The sequence below is a fragment of the Mesocricetus auratus genome, unplaced genomic scaffold (genome assembly GCF_017639785.1).
Source record: "Mesocricetus auratus isolate SY011 unplaced genomic scaffold, BCM_Maur_2.0 Super-Scaffold_100106, whole genome shotgun sequence".
In the NCBI taxonomy this organism is placed as follows: Eukaryota; Metazoa; Chordata; class Mammalia; order Rodentia; family Cricetidae; genus Mesocricetus; species Mesocricetus auratus.
The window spans coordinates 177051-200913 of record NW_024429242.1 but is presented as its reverse complement, the minus strand read 5'-3'; the positions used below and the strand labels follow the sequence as shown (position 1 = coordinate 200913).

The 23863-nt window shown below is 65.2% G+C and overlaps 3 protein-coding genes across 4 annotated transcripts; 1 reads left to right on the top strand and 2 right to left on the bottom strand.

Annotated features, from left to right (window-relative positions):
* The first annotated feature begins 325 nt into the window (after positions 1-325).
* Positions 326-5553, top strand: LOC101836955 (steroid sulfatase). The gene is made up of 9 exons (XM_040736813.1): positions 326-485; positions 642-763; positions 1241-1363; positions 1869-2298; positions 2747-2883; positions 3626-3763; positions 3880-4039; positions 4234-4355; positions 4850-5553. The coding sequence occupies exons 1-9, from the start codon at positions 328-330 to the stop codon at positions 5176-5178; spliced, it is 1719 nt and encodes a 572-aa protein (XP_040592747.1). The 5' UTR covers positions 326-327; the 3' UTR covers positions 5179-5553.
* Positions 5490-18038, bottom strand: Xg (Xg glycoprotein (Xg blood group)). Of its 2 annotated transcripts, XM_040736814.1 has the most exons (9): positions 17867-18036; positions 15360-15404; positions 7634-7660; positions 7223-7276; positions 6658-6747; positions 6468-6494; positions 6149-6178; positions 5864-5980; positions 5490-5709 (listed from the first exon to the last, which is right to left on the bottom strand). In XM_040736814.1, the coding sequence occupies exons 1-9, from the start codon at positions 17922-17924 to the stop codon at positions 5693-5695; spliced, it is 465 nt and encodes a 154-aa protein (XP_040592748.1). In that variant the 5' UTR covers positions 17925-18036; the 3' UTR covers positions 5490-5692. The 2 variants fall into 2 exon arrangements, with proteins under 2 accessions (XP_040592748.1, XP_040592749.1); XM_040736815.1 differs by lacking the exon at positions 5864-5980 and having other exon boundaries at positions 17867-18038.
* A 1321-nt stretch (positions 18039-19359) lies between these two features.
* Cd99 (CD99 molecule (Xg blood group)) lies at positions 19360-21932 on the bottom strand. The gene is made up of 8 exons (XM_040736811.1): positions 21795-21932; positions 21408-21461; positions 21160-21192; positions 20994-21059; positions 20489-20524; positions 20052-20099; positions 19732-19845; positions 19360-19602 (listed from the first exon to the last, which is right to left on the bottom strand). Exons 1-8 carry the CDS (start codon positions 21859-21861, stop codon positions 19586-19588), a joined length of 435 nt encoding a protein of 144 aa, XP_040592745.1. The 5' UTR covers positions 21862-21932; the 3' UTR covers positions 19360-19585.
* Positions 21933-23863: the final 1931 nt, after the last annotated feature.

Below are 23863 nucleotides of genomic sequence, written 5' to 3'. Positions count from 1 at the left end.
ATGCGTGTGACGTCGGCCTGTTTTCCCCACGTGTGTGTCCTGGGCCCCGCGTCGCGTGTGTTGCCCCCCCCACGCTGACCCCAGCGCCTTTTCCCCTCCCCACAGGCGGAGCCCGGCTTAGCGTGTTCAGAGGAAAAGTCTCATGTGAGTGGGGGGTGGGGCGTGGGACACGCGTGAGGCGGTGCATTAGCATGACACGCGGGGAGGCCGGACACACAAACACCCGCCACAACATACTAAAGCACACTAACAACATGCTAGCATATGCCGAAACATGCGAAAACATACGTAAACACGCTAATGCCCCCGTCTGCCACCCACAGGACGATGGCGACCACGCCCACCCTGGCCCTGTTCCTGCTCCTCCTGGGCGTCACCCGTGCACACAGCGACGGCCCCGCCCCGCGCAGGCCCAACTTCGTGCTCATCATGGCCGACGACATGGGCATCGGGGACCCCGGCTGCTACGGGAACCGGACGCTGAGGTGACGCGGGCGACACGCCTGTTACGTATGCGTGTTACATACATGTGTCATACGTGTTACATACATGTGTCATGCGTGTTCAAGCGTGTTACATACATGTGTCGTGCGTGTTCACGTGTGTTACATACATGTTCACCCGTGTTCTCGCCCCCGCAGGACCCCGAACATCGACCGCCTGGCCCGGGAGGGCGTGAAGCTCACGCAGCACCTGGCGGCCTCGCCCCTGTGCACGCCCAGCCGCGCCGCCTTCCTCACCGGCCGCTACGCCGTGCGCTCGGGTGGGTAAAGCGCGCGTGAACATGTGTGAACACGTGTGTGCGAAAAAAGATTGGCAGTGACTGAACATTCGTGATCACGCATGAACTGACAAAGCTCGTGCGGTCCCGTGTAGGTTTTGAGTTTTGCATGTATGAACTTGAGCGTGTGACGTTGTCTGACCTTGTATGAAGCAAACGTGCGCGAGCACGTATGGATTTTCAATCATCACGTGCGAGCACGCGTGTCCTTGTTTCAGAAGAACAAATTTTCTTAACGTGTAAGTTTTTTTTTTTACGTGTGTGCGAACATGCAAGTTGTTTTCTAATGGAGCGAACATGCTTGAACACGTGTGTACGCGCGCGGATGTCGGTGACTGAGCGCGCACGGGTTTATATGAGCTGAATGTGTGCGCAGTGTACACGCGTGAACACGCGCGAACACGTGTGACGCGAACATGCGCGAACACGCATGATCACACATGACCGTCGCGTGTGCAGGCATGGCGTCGCGCAACCGCGTGGGCGTGTTCCTCTTCACCGCCTCCTCGGGCGGGCTCCCCCCCAGCGAGGTCACCTTCGCGCGGCTGCTGCAGGACCGCGGTTACGCCACGGGGCTCGTGGGTGAGTGCGGGGCGGGGCGGGGCAGGGCGGGGTCCGGGGGCGGGGTCTGGGGGCGGGGCGGGGTCATCCCCACCCCGGGCCACGCCCACACCCGGCCCCGCCCCCCGGACCCCGCCCCGGAGCCGTTTCCCCGGTTTCTCCCTCCCCGACCGGCACCATCCCAACCCCCCCGAGTCATTTTCCCCCGTTTCTCGCGTTTCCCGACCCCGACTCGCACCATCCCAACCCCCCGAGCGGTTTTCACCGCGTTTCCCGTCCCCGACTCGCACCATCCCAACCCCCCGAGCGGTTTTCACGCCGTTTCCCGACCCCGACTCGCACCATCCCAACCCCCGAGCGGTTTCCACCGCGTTTCCCGACCCCGACTCGCACCATCCCAACCCCCGAGCGGTTTCCACCGCGTTTCCCGACCCCGACTCGCACCATCCCAACCCCCCGAGCGGTTTTCACGCCGTTTCCCGACCCCGACCGTCACCATCCCCACCCCCGCCCCCCCCGCCCGCAGGGAAGTGGCACCTGGGCCTGAGCTGCCGGCACCGCGCCGACTTCTGCCACCACCCGCTGCGCCACGGCTTCGGCTTCTTCCTCGGGTTCCCGCTGAGCAACCTCCGCGACTGCCGGCCGGGCGCGGGCTCGGTGTGGGCGGGGCCGCTGGGCGTGGCCGCGGGGGCGGCGCTGCGGGCGCTGGGCGCGTGCGCGGCGGCGCTGGCGGCGGCGCGCGGGGCGGGGCTGGCGCGGGCGCGGGGCGGGGCCTGGGCGGCGCTGGCGTTGGCGTTGGCGGCGCTGGGCGTGGCCGCCGCGCCCCGGGCCCTGAGCCTCGGCTTCCGCCTCGCCAACTGCGTCCTCATGGCCGGCCTGGAGGTGGCGCAGCAGCCGGCGGAGCTCGACGGCCTCGCGGGGGCGCTGGCGGCGCAGGGCGTGGCCTTCCTGGAGCGGTGAGGGCGGGGCCCGGGGGGGCGGGGCCCGGGGCCCGGGGGGCGTTGCCGGCCTCGGGGGAGTTGGGATGGTGCCGGTCCGGGACGGAAAAACCCGAGGAACGGGGCGGAAAACGATGAAAACGGCTCGGGGGAGTTGGGATGATGCCGATCCCGCGTCGCGGGAGGCGCCCGGGCGGGGTCTGGAGGGCGGGGCGGGGCCGGGGCGACCCCGGGGTGGGGTTTTTTTTATCGCCCCGGGGGAGTCGGGATGATGCGGGTGACGGGTTTCGATGTTGTAACGCGGGGGGAGTTGGGATGATGCCGGTCGCGAGTTTTTTTTTTTTCTGTTTGTTTTTGTAGCCATGGGGGGAGTCGGGATGGTGCGGGTGGGCGGGGCCCGGGGCGGGGCGGGGCCTCACGCACGCACGCACGCACGCTGACGCCCGCCCCGCCCCGCCCCGCCCAGGCACGCGCGCGCCCCGTTCCTGCTGTTCGTCTCCTTCCTGCACGTGCACACGGCGCACTTCGCGGGGCCCGGGTTCGCCGGGCGCAGCCGCCACGGGGCCTACGGGGACTCGGCCGAGGAGATGGACTGGGCCGTGGGTGAGCCGGGGGCGCGTCATCGCATGTTATTGCGTGTCGTTGTATGTTAGCGCATGTTAATCGCATGTTATTGTATGTTGCCGCGTGTTTCGGTGTGTTCGCATGAGTTCCCCATGTTTTCGAGTGTTCTCGCGTGTTTCCCATCTCCTCACAGTCTCTCGCGTGTGCTCGCATGGTCTCCTCGTGTGTTTGTCACATGTGAATATGTTTGCACGCTTTCTCAACTCTCCGTGTTCTCTCGCGTTCCTGTGTCTTGTGTGTTTCTCATGCGCTGTTGTGTGTGCTCGCGTGCCATCGCATGTTCTTTCGGGTCTTCCGTGTGCTCCTGTGTGCTCCTGCACCCGCGTGACGTCAGGTGTGCTTGCGTGTTCTTGGGTTTTCTCTGTGTTCTCTCACGTTCTCCTGTGTTTTCGCGTGATCTCCATGTTCTCATTTGTCCTTGCATGTGATAATGTGTTCCTGTCTATGCTCACGCGTTCTTGCATGTTCTCCCACTTTCTCTGTGTTCTCACATGTTCCCCATGTTTCGCATGTCATTGCACGAATGCACGTTGCATCGCGTTATCTCCCGTATTCTCGCGTGTCGTGTTTCTCTGAGTTCTGTGTGTTCCTGATATGTTTCTCATGATCTCGCGTGTCATCACATGCTCTCTTGTGTTTTCCTGTGTTGTCTGTGTTCTCCATGTTATTGCGTGCTGTCACATGTTCTCACGTGTTCTCCGTGTCCCCCCCCCCCCCGCAGGTCAGATCCTGGACGCCCTCGACCGCCTGGGGCTGACGAACGACACGCTCGTGTACTTCACGTCTGACCACGGCGCCCACGTGGAGGAGGTCAGCGCCGAGGGCGAGATGCACGGCGGCAGCAACGGCATCTACAAAGGTGGGGCGGGGCCGGACGCGTGACGGTCGCGCGCGTGTCATACATGTGTCACGTGTGTGACATGTATGAAACATGTATGTAACATATATGTAACACACGTGTGTCACGCTCCGCAGGCGGCAAGGCCACCAACTGGGAGGGCGGCATCCGCGTCCCCGGGATCGTGCGCTACCCGCGCCTCCTCACGCCCGGCCTCGAGGTGTCCGAGCCCACGAGCAACATGGACGTGTTCCCCACGGTGGCCAAGCTGGCCGGGGCGGAGATTCCTTCCGACAGGTGAGAACATATGTGAACACGTATGAACACGCATGTGTGACTTGGCGGTGCCGGAGAATGCTGAAACACACACACATACATGTTGGATTCACGTGTGTGATGGAGAACCCCGTGCTCTACACGCGCACCCGAGTTTTGGGAGACGCCCCGTGATGACACGCGTGGACACGCATGTTCCCCCCACCATCCCACAGGATCATCGACGGGCGTGACATGATGCCGCTGCTGCAGGGCCACGCCCCGCGGTCGTCGCACGAGTTCATGTTCCACTACTGCAACGCCTACCTCAACGCCGTGCGCTGGGCCCCGCCCAACGGTGAGTGCGCCGAGTCACGTGTGGTTGTGAGTGCTACATGCGTGTGCCATACATAGAGCATGCATATTTCCTGCATGTGCCCCGTGTATCATGCGTGTTTCTCTTGTGTGTCATATGAGGCAAATCACGAGTGTGTCACAGATGCCACATATCGCAGGTCCACACACGCATCAGCCATGTTACGTGGACCCGCCATCTATGTCATGCGTGTTTATTGCATTTCTCGCTCGTCTGCCTTTCGTTTCAATTGCGTGTGTCATGTGTCTTGTGCGTGCTACTCGTGTGTGTCACGCCTGTTGGCAGTGTGTGTCTTACACGTGTTACATGTCTGCCGTCCCTTCCCATGCTTCTGGCCTACGCGTGATGTGCATGTCCTGTCATGAGTGTGTCATCAGTCCTACGTGCATATTACATGCATGTGTCATACGTTGTCATACGTGAGTCACGTGTGTGTCATACATGTGTCACGCGTGTGTCATACGTGCCCCCCGCAGAGACCGCCGTGTGGAAGGCCTTCTACTTCACGCCCAACTTCGACCCCCCGGGCGCCAACGGCTGCTTCTCCACGCTCGTGTGCTTCTGCGCGGGCGACCACGTGACGCGCCACGACCCCCCGCTGCTCTTCGACCTCTCGCGCGACCCCGGCGAGCGCCGACCTCTGACCCCGGCCTCGGAGCCGCGGTTCCACGCGGTGCTGGCGGCCATGGCGGACGCGGCCGACGCCCACGCGCGCACGCTCGACCCCGCGGTGCCCGACCAGCTCTCGCTCGCCAACCTGGTGTGGAAGCCGTGGCTGCAGCTGCGCGGCCCGACCGTCGCGTGACGCTGATATGAAGTTGGCATGACGTTGGCATGACCTTAGCATGAAGTTGGCGTGTTCCCGTCACGCGTGGACTCGGCGTGACTCCCCGGGAGGCGTCGAGGCCGACAACTGTGAGCAACGCACGCGACACCGACCACACGCGTGTTACATACGTGACCTTGGCGTGTTCAGGTCGTGCCGCCCCACACACACACACACACACGAAACCCCATGCAGTCAGCACTTTCGGTCACGCGTGACCCCTGTTCCCCGACACGCGTGTCCATTCCCGACCCTGGCACACGCAGCACTTTAGTCCCCGCGACACAGCACACGTATGAAGAATATTTATTCTCCCTGGCCCCGCCCAGAACATCAATAAATCACAGCACTGGGCGTCGGCTCCGTGTCGTCACTTCCGGTTCTGGGTGTGGTCACTTCCGGGTTTGGGCGTGTTCACTTCCGGGTTCGGAGGGGTCACTTCAGCGTCTCAGGGGTCACAGCAATGACATCCGCGTCCCGGGCATGGGCGGAGTCACACGGGGGCGGAGTCTGTGGAGGGGGCGGGGCCTGTGAGGGCGGGGAAACCGGAAGCTCCGCCCCAGACACACCCGTGACAGACCGGAAGTGGGCGTTTCCCGGGAGCGGAGGGGCGGGGCCGCAGCGGGCAGGGGAAGGGCGTGTCCCAGGAGGGGGCGTGGCTCACCCACGCGTCCCAGGCAGCGTTGGCCCCGCCCCGACCGGAAGAAGCCGACGCCCGCGCCCAGCAGCGCCAGGACCACGGCGGAGACCACGGGGGACGCGATGCGCGCGACGCGGGAGCCTGGGCGGGGCGGGCGGGGTCACTTCCGGTCACTTCCGGTCATGCCCACCCGGTGCGCAGCCCCACCCCGACACCCACCGCCTCCCGGGGCCACTTCCGCCCTCACTTCCGGTTCCCAAACCCCGCCCACTTCCGGCCCCGCCCCCTCCCGGGCTTCCCCATCCTCACCGTAGTTGTCGTCGGAGGGCGTGGCTCCGCCTGGGGGCGGGGTCAGAGGTCTTCGGTGATGGACAAAGCCCAGGCCCCGCCCACAACGCCCTGGCCACGCCCACAACGCCCAGACCCTTCCCACACCGCCCAGACATCGCCCACACGCCCAGGCCCCGCCCACTCTGCCCCGGCCCCGCCCACTCTGCCCCGGCCCCGCCCATACAGCCACAGCCCCGCCCATACAGCCACAGCCCGGCCCATACAGCCACAGCCCCGCCCATACAGCTCCAGCCCCGCCCACTCCTCCCAGACACCGCCCACTCCGCCCAGGCCTCACCTTGGGGATCCCCGTGGCCTCCGCTTCCTGTGTGGGGAGAGGAAAAGGGCGGGGCTTACGGGAGCGGGACCGGGGCGGGTGCATTTGCATAAATTAGAATAAATTAGAATAAACGGCAGCCGGAAGGGGAATCAGGGCTCATTTGCATAAGGGGCGGGGCCTCCTTTGCCAGGAGGACTTCCGACCTCACCTGCAACGAAGCCGTCTATGTTGTTACTGTCGCCCGGATGTGGGCGGGGCCGGGGCGGCGGGGGGCGGGGCCGGGGCGGCGGATACACGTCTGCGGGGACAGAGAAGCCGACCCGGGCCCCACCCATGAGTCCCAGGCCCCGCCCCCGGCCTCATTTCCGCCCTAGGCACCGCCCACGGCCTCATTTCCGCCCCAGGCCCCGCCCATCAGTCCCAGGCCCCGCCCCCGGCCTCATTTCCGCCCTAGGCACCGCCCACTGCCTCAATTCCGCCCCAGGCCCCGCCCCAGGCCTCACTTCCGCCTTAGGCCCCGCCCATGAGTCCCAGGCCCCGCCCCCGGCCTCATTTCCGCCCTAGGCACCGCCCACTGCCTCAATTCCGCCCCAGGCCCCGCCCCCGGCCTCACTTCTGCCCCAGGCCCCGCCCATGAGTCCCAGGCCCCGCCCCCGGCCTCATTTCCGCCCTAGGCACCGCCCACTGCCTCAATTCCGCCCCAGGCCCCGCCCCCGGCCTCACTTCTGCCCCAGGCCCCGCCCATGAGTCCCAGGCCCCGCCCCCGGCCTCACTTCCGCTTGGCGGGTCCGGAAGCTTTGGGTCCTCTGGGAGTCGTGGGTAGAGACCTGGGGGGGGCGGGGCGGGATTTGCATGGATTTGCATATATGTAAATGACTCGGGTGACCCGCGCGGTTGGGGACCTCATTTGCATAAACCACGCCCCCGTCCTCAGTGTTGCAAATGGAATCTGCGGAATTTGCATAAACCCTCGGGGCCCCTCCCACTTCATTTGCATGAATCGGGAGACATCTCGATAAAGCGGTGCCCCGCCCTCATCTGCATAAATTAGCATAGGATTTGCATACGGCGGAGCCCGTTGATTGGCCGAAAAGCATTTGCGTACATTTGCATATTAATGAGGGGGAATTGGGCGGGGAAAGGAGGACTGGCCACGCCCCCTCCCGGCCACGCCCCGCACTCACCGCCTCCGCTGGGATTCGAGGTCGGCTCTGAGGAGAAAACAGAAAAACCGAGCACTGAGCACTGAGCACTGAGCCCCGAGCACTGAGCACTGAGCACTGAGCACTGAGCACTGAGCACCGAGCACTGAGCCCCGAGCACTGAGCACTGAGCACCGAGCACTGAGCACTGAGCACTGAGCACTGAGCCCCGAGCACTGAGCACTGAGCACTGAGCACTGAGCACTGAGCACTGAGCACTGAGCACTGAGCCCCGAGCACTGAGCACTGAGCACCGAGCACTGAGCACTGAGCACTGAGCCCCGAGCACTGAGCACTGAGCACTGAGCACTGAGCACTGAGCACCGAGCACTGAGCCCCGAGCACTGAGCACTGAGCACCGAGCACTGAGCACTGAGCACTGAGCACTGAGCCCCGAGCACTGAGCACTGAGCACTGAGCACTGAGCACTGAGCACTGAGCACTGAGCACTGAGCCCCGAGCACCGAGCACTGAGCACTGAGCACTGAGCACTGAGCACCGAGCACTGAGCACTGAGCCACGAGCACTGAGCACCGAGCACTGAGCACTGAGCCCCGAGCACTGAGCACTGAGCCCCGAACACTGAGCCCCGAACACTGAGCACTGAGCACTGAGCACCGAGCACTGAGCACTGAGCACTGAGCACTGAGCACTGAGCCCCGAGCACTGAGCACTGAGCACTGAGCACTGAGCACCGAGCACTGAGCCCCGAGCACTGAGCACCGAGCACTGAGCCCCGAGCACTGAGCACTGAGCACTGAGCCCCGAGCACTGAGCACTGAGCACTGAGCACTGAGCACTGAGCCCCGAGCACTGAGCACTGAGCACTGAGCACTGAGCACTGAGCACTGAGCACCGAGCACTGAGCACTGAGCACTGAGCACCGAGCACTGAGCACTGAGCACTGAGCACCGAGCACTGAGCACTGAGCACTGAGCACTGAGCACCGAGCACTGAGCACTGAGCACTGAGCACTGAGCCCCGAGCACTGAGCCCCGAGCACTGAGCACTGAGCACTGAGCACTGAGCCCCGAGCACTGAACACTGAGCACTGAGCACTGAGCCCCGAGCACTGAGCACTGAGCACTGAGCACTGAGCACTGAGCACCGAGCACTGAGCCACGAGCACTGAGCACTGAGCCCCGAGCACTGAGCACTGAGCACTGAGCACTGAGCACTGAGCACCGAGCACCGAGCACTGAGCACTGAGCACTGAGCACTGAGCACTGAGCACCGAGCACCGAGCACTGAGCACTGAGCACTGAGCCCCGAGCACTGAGCACTGAGCACTGAGCACTGAGCACTGAGCACTGAGCACCGAGCACTGAGCACCGAGCACTGAGCATTGAGCCCCGAGCACTGAGCACTGAGCCCCGAGCCCCGAGCACTGAGCCCCGAGCACTGAGCCCCGAGCACTGAGCACTGAGCACTGAGCACTGAGCACCGAGCACTGAGCACTGAGCACTGAGCACCGAGCACTGAGCCCCGAGCACTGAGCCCCGAGCACTGAGCCCCGAGCACTGAGCACCGAGCACTGAGCCCGAGCACTGAGCACTGAGCACTGAGCACTGAGCCCCGAGCACTGGGCCCGAGCACCGAGCACTGAGCCCCGAGCACTGGGCCCGAGCACTGAGCACTGAGCCACGAGCACTGAGCCCCGAGCACCGAGCACTGAGCACTGAGCCCGAGCACTGAGCACTGAGCACCGAGCACTGAGCACCGAGCACTGAGCACTGAGCCACGAGCACTGAGCCCCGAGCACTGAGCACTGAGCACTGAGCACTGAGCACTGAGCACTGAGCCCGAGCACTGAGCACTGAGCACTGAGCACCGAGCACTGAGCACTGAGCCCCGAGCACTGAGCCCGAGCACTGGGCCCGAGCACTGAGCACTGAGCCCGAGCACTGAGCACTGAGCACTGAGCACTGAGCACCGAGCACTGAGCACTGAGCACTGAGCACCGAGCACTGAGCACCGAGCACTGAGCACCGAGCACTGAGCCCCGAGCACTGAGCACCGAGCACTGGGCCCGAGCACTGAGCCCGAGCACTGAGCACCGAGCACTGAGCCCCGAGCACTGAGCACTGAGCACTGAGCACTGAGCCGCGAGCACTGAGCCCCGAGCACCGAGCACTGAGCCCCGAGCACTGAGCACTGAGCCACGAGCACTGAGCCCCGAGCACCGAGCACTGAGCACTGAGCACTGAGCACTGAGCACTGAGCACTGAGCACTGAGCCCCGAGCACTGAGCACTGAGCACTGAGCACTGAGCACTGAGCACTGAGCACTGAGCACTGAGCACCGAGCACTGAGCACTGAGCACCGAGCACTGAGCACTGAGCACTGAGCACTGAGCCCCGAGCACTGAGCACTGAGCACTGAGCACTGAGCACTGAGCACCGAGCACTGAGCCCGAGCACTGAGCACTGAGCACCGAGCACTGAGCACTGAGCACTGAGCACCGAGCACTGAGCACCGAGCACTGAGCCCCGAGCACTGAGCACTGAGCACTGAGCACTGAGCACCGAGCACTGAGCACTGAGCACCGAGCACTGAGCACTGAGCACCGAGCACTGAGCACCGAGCACTGAGCACTGAGCACTGAGCACTGAGCCCCGAGCACTGAGCACTGAGCACTGAGCACTGAGCCCCGAGCACTGAGCACTGAGCACTGAGCACTGAGCACTGAGCACCGAGCACTGAGCCCCGAGCACTGAGCACTGAGCACCGAGCACTGAGCACTGAGCACTGAGCACTGAGCACTGAGCACCGAGCACTGAGCACTGAGCACCGAGCACTGAGCACTGAGCACTGAGCCCCGAGCACTGAGCACAGAGCACCGAGCACTGAGCACCGAGCACTGAGCACCGAGCACTGAGCACTGAGCACTGAGCACTGAGCACTGAGCCCCGAGCACTGAGCCCGAGCACTGAGCACTGAGCACTGAGCACTGAGCACTGAGCCCCGAGCCCCGAACACTGAGCATTGAGCACCGAGCACTGAGCCCCGAGCACTGAGCACTGAGCACTGAGCACTGAGCACCGAGCACTGAGCCCGAGCACTGAGCACTGAGCACTGAGGCACTGAGCACTGAGCACTGAGCACCGAGCACTGAGCCCGAGCACTGGGCCCCGAGCACTGAGCACTGAGCACTGAGCACCGAGCACTGAGCACTGAGCACTGAGCCCCGAGCACTGAGCACTGAGCACTGAGCCCCGAGCACTGAGCACCGAGCACTGAGCACTGAGCACTGAGCACCGAGCACTGAGCACCGAGCACTGAGCCCTGAGCCCCGAGCACTGAGCACCGAGCACTGAGCACTGAGCCCGAGCACTGAGCACTGAGCACTGAGCACTGAGCCCGAGCACTGAGCCCCGAGCACCGAGCACTGAGCACCGAGCACTGAGCCCCGAGCACTGAGCACTGAGCACTGAGCACTGAGCACTGAGCACTGAGCCCCGAGCACTGAGCACCGAGCACTGAGCCCCGAGCACTGAGCACTGAGCACCGAGCACTGAGCACTGAGCACTGAGCACCGAGCACTGAGCACCGAGCACTGAGCCCGAGCACTGAGCACTGAGCACTGAGCACTGGGCCCCGAGCACTGAGCACTGAGCACTGAGCACCGAGCACTGAGCACTGAGCCCGAGCACTGAGCACTGAGCCCGAGCACTGAGCACCGAGCACTGAGCACTGAGCACTGAGCACTGGGCCCGAGCACTGAGCACTGAGCACTGAGCACTGAGCACTGAGCACCGAGCACTGAGCACTGAGCACCGAGCACTGAGCACTGAGCCCGGCACTGAGCACTGAGCACTGAGCCCCGAGCACTGAGCCCCGAGCACTGAGCACTGAGCACTGAGCCCGAGCACTGAGCACTGAGCACTGAGCCCGAGCACTGAGCACTGAGCCCCGAGCACTGAGCACTGAGCACTGAGCCCGAGCACTGAGCACTGAGCACCGAGGCACTGAGCACTGAGCACTGAGCACCGAGCACTGAGCACTGAGCACTGAGCACCGAGCACTGAGCCCCGAGCACTGAGCACTGAGCACCGAGCCCCGAACACTGAGCACTGAGCACTGAGCACCGAGCACTGAGCACCGAGCACTGAGCCCCGAGCACAGAGCACTGAGCCCCGAGCACAGAGCACCGAGCCCCGAGCACTGAGCACTGAGCACCGAGCACTGAGCACTGAGCACCGAGCACTGAGCCCCGAGCCCCGAGCACTGAGCACTGAGCACTGAGCCCCGAGCACTGAGCACCGAGCACTGAGCACTGGGCCCGAGCACTGAGCCCCGAGCACTGAGCACTGAGCACTGAGCACTGAGCACTGAGCACTGAGCACTGAGCCCCGAGCACTGAGCCCCGAGCACTGAGCCCCGAGCACTGAGCACTGAGCCCGAGCACTGGGCCCCGAGCACTGAGCACTGAGCCCGAGCACTGAGCCCCGAGCACTGAGCCCCGAGCACTGAGCACTGAGCCCCGAGCACTGAGCACTGAGCCCCGAGCACTGAGCACTGAGCACTGAGCACTGAGCACTGAGCACTGAGCACTGAGCACTGAGCACCGAGCACTGAGCACTGAGCACTGAGCACTGAGCCCCGAGCACTGAGCACTGAGCACTGAGCACTGAGCCCCGAGCACTGAGCACTGAGCACTGAGCACTGAGCACTGAGCCCCGAGCACTGAGCCCCGAGCACTGAGCACTGAGCCCCGAGCACTGAGCACCGAGCACTGAGCACTGAGCCCCGAGCACTGAGCACTGAGCACTGAGCACTGAGCACTGAGCACTGAGCACTGAGCACTGAGCCCCGAGCACTGAGCCCCGAGCCCCGAGCACTGAGCACCGAGCACTGAGCCCCGAGCACTGAGCACTGAGCACTGAGCACTGAGCCCGAGCACTGAGCACTGAGCACTGAGCACTGAGCCCCGAGCACTGAGCACTGAGCACTGAGCACCGAGCACTGAGCACTGAGCCCCGAGCACTGAGCACTGAGCACCGAGCACTGAGCACTGAGCACTGAGCCCCGAGCACTGAGCACTGAGCCCCGAGCACTGAGCACTGAGTCCCGAGCACTGAGCACTGAGCACTGAGCACTGAGCACCGAGCACTGAGCACCGAGCACTGAGCCCCGAGCACTGAGCACTGAGCACTGAGCACTGAGCACTGAGCACTGAGCACCGAGCACCGAGCACTGAGCACTGAGCCCCGAGCACTGAGCACCGAGCACTGAGCACTGAGCCCCGAGCACTGAGCACTGAGCACCGAGCACTGAGCACTGAGCACTGAGCCCCGAGCACCGAGCACTGAGCCCCGAGCACTGAGCACTGAGCACTGAGCACCGAGCACTGAGCACCGAGCACTGAGCCCCGAGCACAGAGCACTGAGCACTGAGCACTGAGCACCGAGCACTGAGCACCGAGCACCGAGCCCCGAGCACTGAGCACTGAGCCCCGAGCACTGAGCACCGAGCACTGAGCCCCGAGCACTGAGCACTGAGCCCCGAGCACTGAGCCCCGAGCACTGAGCACTGAGCACCGAGCACTGAGCACTGAGCACTGAGCACTGAGCACTGAGCCCCGAGCACTGAGCACTGAGCACCGAGCACCGAGCACTGAGCACTGAGCCCCGAGCACTGAGCACTGAGCACCGAGCACTGAGCACCGAGCACTGAGCACTGAGCACTGAGCACTGAGCCCCGAGCACTGAGCCCAGAGCACTGAGCACTGAGCACTGAGCCACGAGCACTGAGCACTGAGCACTGAGCACTGAGCCCCGAGCACTGAGCACTGAGCACCGAGCACTGAGCCCCGAGCACTGAGCACTGAGCACTGAGCCCTGAGCACTGAGAACCGAGCCCCGAGCACTGAGCACTGAGCCCGAGCACTGAGCACTGAGCACTGAGCACTGAGCACTGAGCCCCGAGCACTGAGCACTGAGCCCCGAGCACTGAGCACTGAGCACTGAGCACTGAGCACTGAGCACTGAGCACTGAGCCCCGAGCCCCGAGCACTGAGCACTGAGCACTGAGCACTGAGCACTGAGCCCCGAGCACTGAGCACTGAGCCCCGAGCACTGAGCACCGAGCACTGAGCCCCGAGCACTGAGCACTGAGCACTGAGCACTGAGCCCCGAGCACTGAGCACTGAGCACTGAGCCCCGAGCACTGAGCACTGAGCCCCGAGCACTGAGCACTGAGCACTGAGCACCGAGCACTGAGCCCCGAGCACTGAGCCCCGAGCACTGGGCCCGAGCACTGAGCACTGAGCACTGAGCACTGAGCCCGAGCACTGAGCACTGAGCACCGAGCCCCGAGCACTGAGCACTGAGCCCCGAGCACTGTGCACTGAGCACTGAGCACTGAGCACTGAGCACTGAGCACTGAGCACTGAGCACTGAGCACTGAGCCCCGAGCACTGAGCAGTGAGCACCGAGCACTGAGCACTGAGCCCCGAGCACTGAGCACCGAGCACTGAGCACTGAGCCCCGAGCACTGAGCACTGAGCACCGAGCACTGAGCACTGAGCCCCGAGCACTGAGCACTGAGCACTGAGCACTGAGCACTGAGCCCCGAGCACTGAGCACCGAGCACTGTGCACTGAGCACTGAGCACTGAGCCCTGAGCACCGAGCACCGAGCACCGAGCACTGAGCCCCGAGCACTGAGCACTGAGCACTGAGCCCTGAGCACCGAGCACTGAGCACTGAGCACTGAGCACTGAGCACTGAGCACTGAGCACTGAGCCCCGAGCACTGAGCACTGAGCACTGAGCCCCGAGCACTGAGCCCCGAGCACTGAGCCCCGAGCACTGAGCCCCGAGCACTGAGCACTGAGCACTGAGCACTGAGCCCCGAGCACTGAGCACTGAGCACCGAGCACTGAGCACTGAGCACTGAGCACCGAGCACTGAGCACTGAGCACTGAGCACTGAGCACTGAGCACTGAGCACTGAGCACTGAGCCCCGAGCACTGAGCACTGAGCACCGAGCACTGAGCACTGAGCACTGAGCACCGAGCACTGAGCACTGAGCACTGAGCACTGAGCACCGAGCACTGAGCACTGAGCACTGAGCACTGAGCCCCGAGCACTGAGCACCGAGCACTGAGCAGTGAGCACTGAGCACCGAGCACTGAGCACCGAGCACTGAGCACCGAGCACTGAGCACTGAGCACCGAGCACTGAGCCCCGAACACTGAGCACTGAGCACTGAGCACTGAGCACTGAGCCCCGAGCACTGAGCACTGAGCACTGAGCACTGAGCACTGAGCCCCGAGCACTGAGCACTGAGCACTGAGCACTGAGCCCCGAACACTGAGCACCGAGCACTGAGCACTGAGCACTGAGCACTGAGCACTGAGCCCCGAGCACTGAGCACCGAGCACTGAGCACTGAGCACTGAGCCCCGAGCACTGAGCACTGAGCCCCGAGCACTGAGCCCCGAGCACTGAGCACTGAGCCCCGAGCACTGAGCACCGAGCACTGAGCACTGAGCACTGAGCACTGAGCCCCGAGCACTGAGCACTGAGCACCGAGCACTGAGCACTGAGCCCCGAGCACTGAGCACTGAGCCCCGAGCACCGAGCACTGAGCACCGAGCACTGAGCACTGAGCACTGAGCCCCGAGCACTGAGCACCGAGCACTGAGCACTGAGCACTGAGCCCCGAGCACTGAGCCCTGAGCACCGAGTCCAGGCCCCGCCCTCACCTGCGTCGTCCAGGGCGTCAGCCAGGTCGAAGTCACCGTCGTCACCTGGGGGCGGAGTCAGGGCGCCTGTCAGTCATGGAAGCCCCGCCCCGCACGGCCCCGAGGCCCCGCCCACATCACTGAGTCCCGACACCATTGGTTCAGATGCACCCGTATGCAAATGAGGGGCGGGGGAGCCAATGGCGTGTTGATATGTAAATGAGTGGGCGGGGGTTAGAGGACCGAAACCCAATGGCTTCCGGTTATGCAAATGAGTATTCAAATGAGCGGGGCGGAGCCACGCTGAGGAACCCGATGGGCCGCCAATGGCGTCCGGATATGCAAATAATCGGGGGTGTGGTCATGCAAATCACTCTCAAAGTGGGGCTCGGGTATGCAAATGAGAGGCGGGGCTACATGAACAAACCACGCGGCAACCAATGGCGTCCGGATATGCAAATGAGCATCCAACTAAGGGGCGGAGCCATGCACGTTCCACCCCAAAGCGAGCCAATGGCGCGCGAATATGCAAATGCAAGCCCCAGAAGCCCCGCCCCTTCCCCATTCAGGGTTAGGGTTAGGGATACGATCCTGGAAGGGAGCCGGGGCTGATATGCATATGCAAATGAGAGGCGCGTGGTCCCCATGGCAACCAAGGCGCTGGGCGGGGCTTCCGTATCCCAGCCGTGGCTGATTTGCATATGCAAATGAGCGGCGCGGGGTCCCCATGGCAACCAAGGCGCTGGGCGGGGCTTCCGTCTCTCAGCCGTGGCTGCTTTGCATATGCAAATGAGCGGCGCGGGGTCCCCATGGCAACCAAGGCGCTGGGCGGGGCTTCCGTCTCTCAGCTATGGCTGCTTTGCATATGCAAATGAGAGGCGCGGGATCCCCATGGCAACCAAGGCGCTGGGCGGGGCTTCCGTCTCTCAGCTATGGCTGCTTTGCATATGCAAATGAGAGGCGCGGGATCCCCATGGCAACCAAGGCGCTGGGCGGGGCTTCCGTCTCTCAGCTATGGCTGCTTTGCATATGCAAATGAGAGGCGCGGGATCCCCATGGCAACCAAGGCGCTGGGCGGGGCTTCCGTCTCTCAGCTATGGCTGCTTTGCATATGCAAATGAGCGGCACCCAGGACCCAGCACCCAGCACCCAGCACCCAGCACCCAGCACCCAGCACCCAGGACCCAGCACCCAGCACTGAGCACCCAGCACCGAGCACCCAGCACCCAGCACCCAGCACCCAGCACCCAGCACCCAGCACCCAGCACCCAGCACCCAGCACCCAGCACCCAGCACCCAGGACCCAGCACCCAGCACCCAGCACCCAGCACCCAGCACCCAGCACCCAGGACCCAGGACCCAGGACCCAGGACCCAGGACCCAGCACCCAGGACCCAGGACCCAGCACTGAGCACCCAGCACCCAGCACCCAGCACCCAGCACCCAGCACCCAGGACCCAGGACCCAGCACTGAGCACCCAGCACCCAGCACCCAGCACTGAGCACCCAGCACCCAGCACCCAGCACCCAGCACCCAGCACCCAGGACCCAGCACCCAGCACCCAGCACCCAGGACCCAGCACTCAGCACCCAGCACCCAGGACCCAGCACCCAGCACCCAGCACCCAGGACCCAGGACCCAGCACCCAGCACCCAGGACCCAGCACCCAGGACCCAGCACCCAGCACCCAGCACTGAGCACCCAGCACCCAGCACCCAGCACCCAGCACCCAGGACCCAGCACCCAGCACCCAGCACCCAGGACCCAGCACCCAGCACCCAGCACCCAGCACCCAGGACCCAGCACCCAGCACCCAGCACTGAGCACCCAGCACCCAGCACCCAGGACCCAGCACCCAGCACCCAGCACCCAGGACCCAGCACCCAGCACCCAGCACCCAGGACCCAGCACCCAGCACCCAGCACTGAGCACCCAGCACCCAGCACCCAGGACCCAGCACCCAGCACCCAGCACCCAGCACCCAGCACTGAGCACCCAGGACCCAGCACCCAGCACCCAGCACCCAGCACCCAGCACCCAGCACCCAGCACCCAGCACCCAGCACCCAGGACCCAGCACCCAGGACCCAGGACCCAGCACCCAGCACCCAGGACCCAGCACCCAGCACCCAGCACCCAGGACCCAGCACCCAGGACCCAGGACCCAGCACCCAGCACCCAGCACTGAGCACCCAGCACCCAGCACCCAGCACCCAGCACTGAGCACCCAGCACCCAGCACCCAGCACCCAGGACCCAGGACCCAGCACCCAGCACCCAGCACCCAGCACCCAGCACCCAGCACCCAGCACTGAGCACCCAGCACCCAGCACCCAGCACCCAGGACCCAGCACCCAGCACCCAGGACCCAGGACCCAGCACCCAGCACCCAGCACTGAGCACCGAGCACTGAGTACCGAGCACTGAGCACCGAGCACTGAGCACCGAGCACTTTGAGCTGAGTTTTTCCCCCCCCCCGCGTGCTGGGTGCTTGGTGCTCAGTACCCCGGCCCCGCCCCCCCCACTCACCGCGCGCGGCCCCCAGGAGACTCAGCGCCAGCACCACCGAGGCCCACGGCGTCGCCATGGCCGGGATCCGGGGTCGGGCGCGGCCCGGGTTTCCCAGGAGGCCCCGGGCGGGTGCTGGGAGCTGAGTGATCCGACCGGTCGGGCCGGGAGGACGGGGTGGGGCGGGGACGCGGGCGGGGTCAGGGCTGGGGCCCGGGGCTCAGTACTCGGTGCTCAGTGCTCAGTGCTCGGTGCTCACTGCTCAGTGCTCAGTGCTCGGGGCTCAGTGCTCGGGGCTCAGTGCTCAGTGCTCGGTGCTCAGTGCTCGGGGCTCAGTGCTCAGTGCTCGGTGCTCAGTGCTCAGTGCTCGGGGCTCAGTGCTCGGTGCTCAGTGCTCAGTGCTCAGTGCTCAGTGCTCGGGGCTCAGTGCTCAGTGCTCAGTGCTCAGTGCTCGGTGCTCAGTGCTCGGGGCTCAGTGCTCAGTGCTCGGTGCTCAGTGCTCGGGGCTCAGTGCTCAGTGCTCGGGGCTCAGTGCTCAGTGCTCAGTGCTCAGTGCTCGGGGCTCAGTGCTCGGGGCTCAGTGCTCAGTGCTCGGGGCTCAGTGCTCGGGGCTCAGTGCTCAGTGCTCAGTGCTCGGGGCTCAGTGCTCGGGGCTCAGTGCTCAGTGCTCGGGGCTCAGTGCTCGGTGCTCAGTGCTCGGGGCTCAGTGCTCGGTGCTCACGCCCTGGAAGTCCCGCCCCCGGAAGTCTCTCACCGGAAGTCCCTCCCCTGAAGCCCCGCCCGGGAAATCCCGCCCCCAATGATTGACAGGCGCAGTTGGGGTCCACACGGCTTTTATTGGCTCTGGAGACCCGGGGTCAGCAGGGGTCAGCGGGGGTCACAGGGGTCACCACGCCCCAGGCACTTGGCGGCTTCCGGGTGGGGGCGTGGCCAGGGCGTCAGTGGGCGTGGCCGCGCTGTCTGAGGCCCCGCCCCAACAAGGCACTGGGAAGTAAAAAAATCCCCGCATGCAAATGAGCAAGCGAAGCTCCGCCCCGGATATTTGAATATGTAAATGAGCGGCAACAGGAATCCCGGGGATGATTGACGGGCGCCGGGCCCTGCCCCTGACGTCAGGGCGGCACAAGCGCAGCCATTCCCGGATATGTAAATGAGCAGCCGATCAGGGGCGTGGCTATGCTAATAATACCAGCTGCGAGCCAATGGCGCCCGGACATGCAAATGAGAAGTGGTTCCAGGGGCGGGGCTATGCAAATCGCTCCCGACTGAGAACCAATGGCGCCGAGATATGTAAATGAGCACCACAAGGGCCGCGGGGCGGGGCTATGCAAATGGCCACAGGACTTAAACAATGGCACGCTTATATGCAAATGAGCTTTCAGCTCCCAATAGGGAACCAATGGCACTTGGATATGTAAATGAGCACCGCGATGGTGGCGGGGCTATGCAAATCGGCCCCAGCCGAGAACCAATGGCGCTGAGTTATGCAAATGCGAGGCCGACTCAGGGGCGGGGCCATTCAACTCCTCTCTAATTGGGAACAAATGGCACCGCGTTATGCAAATGAGGGGCGCCTGGCCCCGCCCATCCCGCAGGGCTCTATGGAGAGATGCAAATGCGCCTCCGGCCTGATTTGCATATGTAGATGAGCGGCCTCCGGGTCCCTCGGGCTGGAGAAGCAGCAGTGGCTGGAGGGGGCGTGGCCACGGTGACGTCAGCGGCCATGGCAACATGGGGCGGCTACACGGGGGCGGGGCCTGCGGGAGAAAACAGGAAGTGAGAGGAGGCCACGCCCCGTGGTGCCCACCATGGGGTTTCCAGCCACGCCCACGATCCCTGGAGCCCCGCCCAGGCCCCGCCCCGTCCCGGAAGCCCCGCCCGCTCACCGCTCTCCCGGAAGCACAGGCGCTTCTTCTGATAGGCCACGAAGCTCGACACTGCCCCGGCCAGGGCGGCGACCACCGCGGCGACCACGCCCGGGACCAGGCCCTGGGGCGTCCCTGGGGGAGAGGGCGGGGTCAGGGCTCGGTAGAAGGGCGTGGTTATGGAGGGGGCGGGGTCAGGGCTCGGGAGATGGGCGTGGTTATGTCTCCAGGGCCGTGGTTACGTCTCTGGGGGCGTGGTCAGAGCTCAGGGGGGCGTGGTCAGAGCTCAGGGGGCGTGGTCAGAGCGCCAATCTCACTCCTCCCGGCCGCGCCCTGCCTACCTTCCGCTTCCGGCTCCTCCCCTTTAGGGCCAGCTCCGCCTCCCGGGCCTGGAAAAGAGGGCGGGGTCTGGGTGGGTGGGGCTTAGGGACGCCAGGGGCCGTGGTTCCCGCGGTAATGACCTCCAGGGGGCGTGGTTTTCCCGAGAGTAACGCCCAGGGGACGGGGCTTCCCTCTCGATTGCCATCGGGGGGCGGGGTTTCCCGTTGTGTCGTCCATGGGGTGGGGTTTACCCGTGATAGACAGCAGGGGGCGGGGTTCCCCGTGAGTGACAGCAGGGGGCGGGGTTTCCCCGTGAGTGACAGCAGGGGGCGGGTTTTCCCTGTAACTGACGACCTGGGGGCGTGGTTTCGGGTGATTGACAGCGGGGGCGGGGCCTCCCTTGAGTGACAGCAGGGGGCGGGGCCTCCCGTGACTGACAAGGGGGGCGGGGCCTCACCTCTGGGGTCGGCCGCGTCCTCCAGGCTGAAGTCGTCTGGGTTTTGTTGATGTGGTTCAGGGTGCGGTGGGCGTGGCCGGTGACGTCCAGGGTCGTGGGGCGGGGCGTCGGGGTCGCAGGGCGGGGCGTCAGGATAGAAGGAAGCACAGGGGGCGGGGCCGGGTTAGCAGGGGGGGGAGAAGCACAGAGTCTCCGGGAGACACAATTACCATATATGCAAATGAGCGGGCGGGGACCGAGGGATGTGATTGGCGCGATGTGCATACGATTTGCATGCGATTAGCATAAGGAGATCGCATTGGGCTCTGAGAAACGGCAGCGCGGCCTCATTAGCATACGATTAGCATAAGCCCCGCCCCATCCCCAGTTTTACTGGGGCTACGTGCATTTGCATAGATTTGCGTAGCCCCACCCACCGCGCGCTCGGCCCAATGGAAAGCGACCGCAGCCGCGTCGATTTGCATAGCCCCGCCCCTCATTAGCATGCCCCCGAGGCCACGCCCACCTCCTGCAGGCTGAGGTTTCTTTGGCTCCGGTCTGGGCGACTGCGGTGGGCGGGGAGGGGCGGGGTCTGCGGGAGGAGAAGGGGCGGGGCTTCAGAGGGGCGGGGCCTCACCAAGGGGGATTAAATCCCCGCCCCCCTTCCCCAGGCCCCGCCCCCCGCTCCTCACCGTCTCCATCCAGGGCGTCGCTGAGGTCGAAACCTGTGGGCGGGAGGGGCGTGGCCGATGAGAGGGGGCGTGGTCACGGGAGGGGCGGAGACAGGGGTCTAAGGGGCGGAGCCAGGGCACCGGATGAGTGACGGGGAAGGGGCGGGGCTTCCCGGGCGTCCGTGATGGCCAATGGGGCCGGATCTAAGGGGAGGGGGAGGCCCAGGGGGCGGAGTCCCGGGTGCAGGGGGCGGGGCCTCGTTGCTCACCGTCCGGGGGCGGAGCTTCCGGTCTCCTCGGGGTGGGATTCGGCTTCCGGGGGTCTGAGACGGGAAATGAAATAAATGCGGGGCCCAGCCCCGCCCCGGCCACGCCCATCCCCGCCCCGACCACGCCCAGCCCCGGAATGCGCGGGGAATCCCCCACTGACTCACGGCCTTGGCCCTAGGGCGTGGCCCCGGGGTCCTGAGGGCGTGGCCGGGGTCTCCGGGGGTCTCTGGGGTCGTGGCCACGCCCTCCCCGCGCCCCCGGCCCCGCCCTGCCCCGCACGCCGCGGGCACCGAACTCCTACGCGTCCGCCGCGGCCCCGCGCGCCCCGCCCTCCGCCCCGAGCGGGGTCCCCGCGCCCCCCGGGCCCCGCCCCGGCCCCCGCTCACCCTGAGCCGCCCCGGGCGACCCCAGCAGCAGCAGCAGCAGCGCCGCGGCGACCACGAGCGAGGCCATGACCGGCGGGGTCGGGGTAAGGGGCGGGGCCGCGGGACGCAGCGCGGGAGGGCGGGGCGGGACACGCCCACCGCGGCGGGGCGGGGAAACGGCGTCAGCGAGAGTCGGATGGAAACCACGCCCCTCATTAGCATGTCCACGCCACGCGCCGGTGACAACCACGTAAACCACGCCCCCTCGTTAGCATAGGCGCGCAGGCCCCGCCCCTCCCTGAGCGCCCGCCGCTGCCCTGCACGGAGCGACCGCGGCGACCACGCCCCCTCATTTACATGTCCCCGCCCCAGCACGACCGCCATTGCTGTATGTAAATGAGGGGAGGAGCCCGGCAGCAGCGCGCGCGTGGACTCCGCACCCCGGCCTCATGAGTGATTGACTCTAGCAGGACGTCCCGCCCCCCTACGTCCGGTTGCGGGATTCCCGGCGCGGACGCCGCGCGATGTTTACCGCCGTGACGCACAGCGCTGCTCCCGCTCGAGAGCGGAAGTCCCGCACTCTGAGTTCCGGGTGAGGTTTTCCTAGATCCTGTGCGTTGCTTATCGCCCTGAGTGACAGTCTGATTGTTAGTGTGCACCGGAAGTCCCTCCCTCTGATTTCCTGTCCACATTTTCTCATTGTTGTGCGTTATTTCTTGCCTAGACTGACACCCAGATGCCACGTCTGTCCCGGAAGTTCCGCCCTCTACTTCCTGTCGCACTTTCCTGAGGCACCGTGCGTTATTTCTCGCCGTGACTGACATTCTGTTCCCCCGTCTCCCCCGGAAGTCCCTCCCCTGGCTTCCTGTCCCCGTTTTCTTCTTCCCCGCGCGATACATCTCGCCCTGACCGACAGCCACATGGAACGTCTCTCCCGGAAGTGCCACCTTCTGACTTCCTGTCCTGGGTTTCGCAGTCCTCGCGCATTATTTCTTGCCCTGACCGACTCCCCGGCCTCTAGTCTCCCAAGGAAGTCCCTCCCCGTGACTTCCGGTACCCGTTTTCTCCTCCCCCGTGCGTTATTTCTGACCCTGATTGACGCCTGGGCCGCTGCCCCGGAAGTCCCGCCCCCTCACTTCCTTTCACCGTTTTATCATTCCCGCGCGTTATTTCATGCCCTGACCGACACCCCGGCATCTAGTCTCACACGGAAATCCCTCCCCGTGACTTCCGGTAACCGTTTTCTCCGGCCCCGCGCGTTATTTCTGACCCTGACGAACACCCCGGCCGCTGCCCCGGAAGTCCCACCCCCTGACTTCCTTTCACAGACCCCGTGCGTTATTTCTGACCCTGATTGACGTCCCGGCCACTGCCACGGAAGTCCCGCCTTCTGACTTCCGCTCCCCGCTCTCCCGGGCTCCCCGGTGTACGCGGGCGGAAGGGGCGGTGACTTCCGGGCTCCCGGCGTGCGCGGCCGGAAGGGGCGGTGACTTCCGGGACCGGGCCGGGCCCCGCTTGCCCTGGGCGTCTCCGTGCTCGGCGCTGGGCGGCGGCGGCTGCGGGGTCGGCGGGGCCCGGGCCGGGGTCGCGGGGCGGTGGGCGTGGCCCGGGGCGGTGGGCGTGGCCCGGGTGGGCGGGGCGATGCAGGCGCTGGTGTCGCCCGTGACGAAGGCGCTGCTGGTGGCGCTGTTCATCCTGGCGATCCTGCTCATCCTCTACGTCATCCTGTGGTACATCTGCCGCGACGTGGACTGCGACCACGGGCTGTGACCACGCCCGGACACGCCCGGACCACGCCCCGAGACGCCCGGACCACGCCCGACCACGCCCCGAGACGCCCGGAGCCGCGCGCGGTAAATGCACGGAGATGCACCAGAAATGCATGCAAATCACATGCAAATTTATTCTAATCATATGCAAATCAGACGCAAATCTATGCCACGGGGTGGGGTGACGCCCAAGCCCCGCCCCTGCGGCCACTGCGACCCTGAGGCTGCAGAAAAAACGCGATTCTTGTTATTATTATGACTATGTCGGGATACATGGAAATGCACGCACGTTTTATGCAAATTCACGCAAAATCGCATTCT

Coding starts and splice junctions, on each gene's coding strand:
- LOC101836955 (XM_040736813.1), top strand. CDS start 328: ATGGCGACCACGCCCACCCTGGCCCTGTTCCTGCTCCTCCTGGGCGTC. Junction 764..1,240: donor CCGCTACGCCGTGCGCTCGG/GTGGGTAAAGCG, acceptor TCGCGTGTGCAG/GCATGGCGTCGCGCAACCGC. Junction 2,884..3,625: donor GGAGATGGACTGGGCCGTGG/GTGAGCCGGGGG, acceptor CCCCCCCCGCAG/GTCAGATCCTGGACGCCCTC.
- Cd99 (XM_040736811.1), bottom strand. CDS start 21,861: ATGGCCTCGCTCGTGGTCGCCGCGGCGCTGCTGCTGCTGCTGCTGGGG. Junction 21,193..21,407: donor GGAAGCTCCGCCCCCGGACG/GTGAGCAACGAG, acceptor TCCCGCCCACAG/GTTTCGACCTCAGCGACGCC. Junction 20,100..20,488: donor GGACGCGGCCGACCCCAGAG/GTGAGGCCCCGC, acceptor CCTCTTTTCCAG/GCCCGGGAGGCGGAGCTGGC.
- Xg (XM_040736814.1), bottom strand. CDS start 17,924: ATGGCGACGCCGTGGGCCTCGGTGGTGCTGGCGCTGAGTCTCCTGGGG. Junction 7,277..7,633: donor CTCGAATCCCAGCGGAGGCG/GTGAGTGCGGGG, acceptor CGCCCCCCCCAG/GTCTCTACCCACGACTCCCA. Junction 6,179..6,467: donor AGGCCACGGGGATCCCCAAG/GTGAGGCCTGGG, acceptor CCCCGCCCCCAG/GCGGAGCCACGCCCTCCGAC.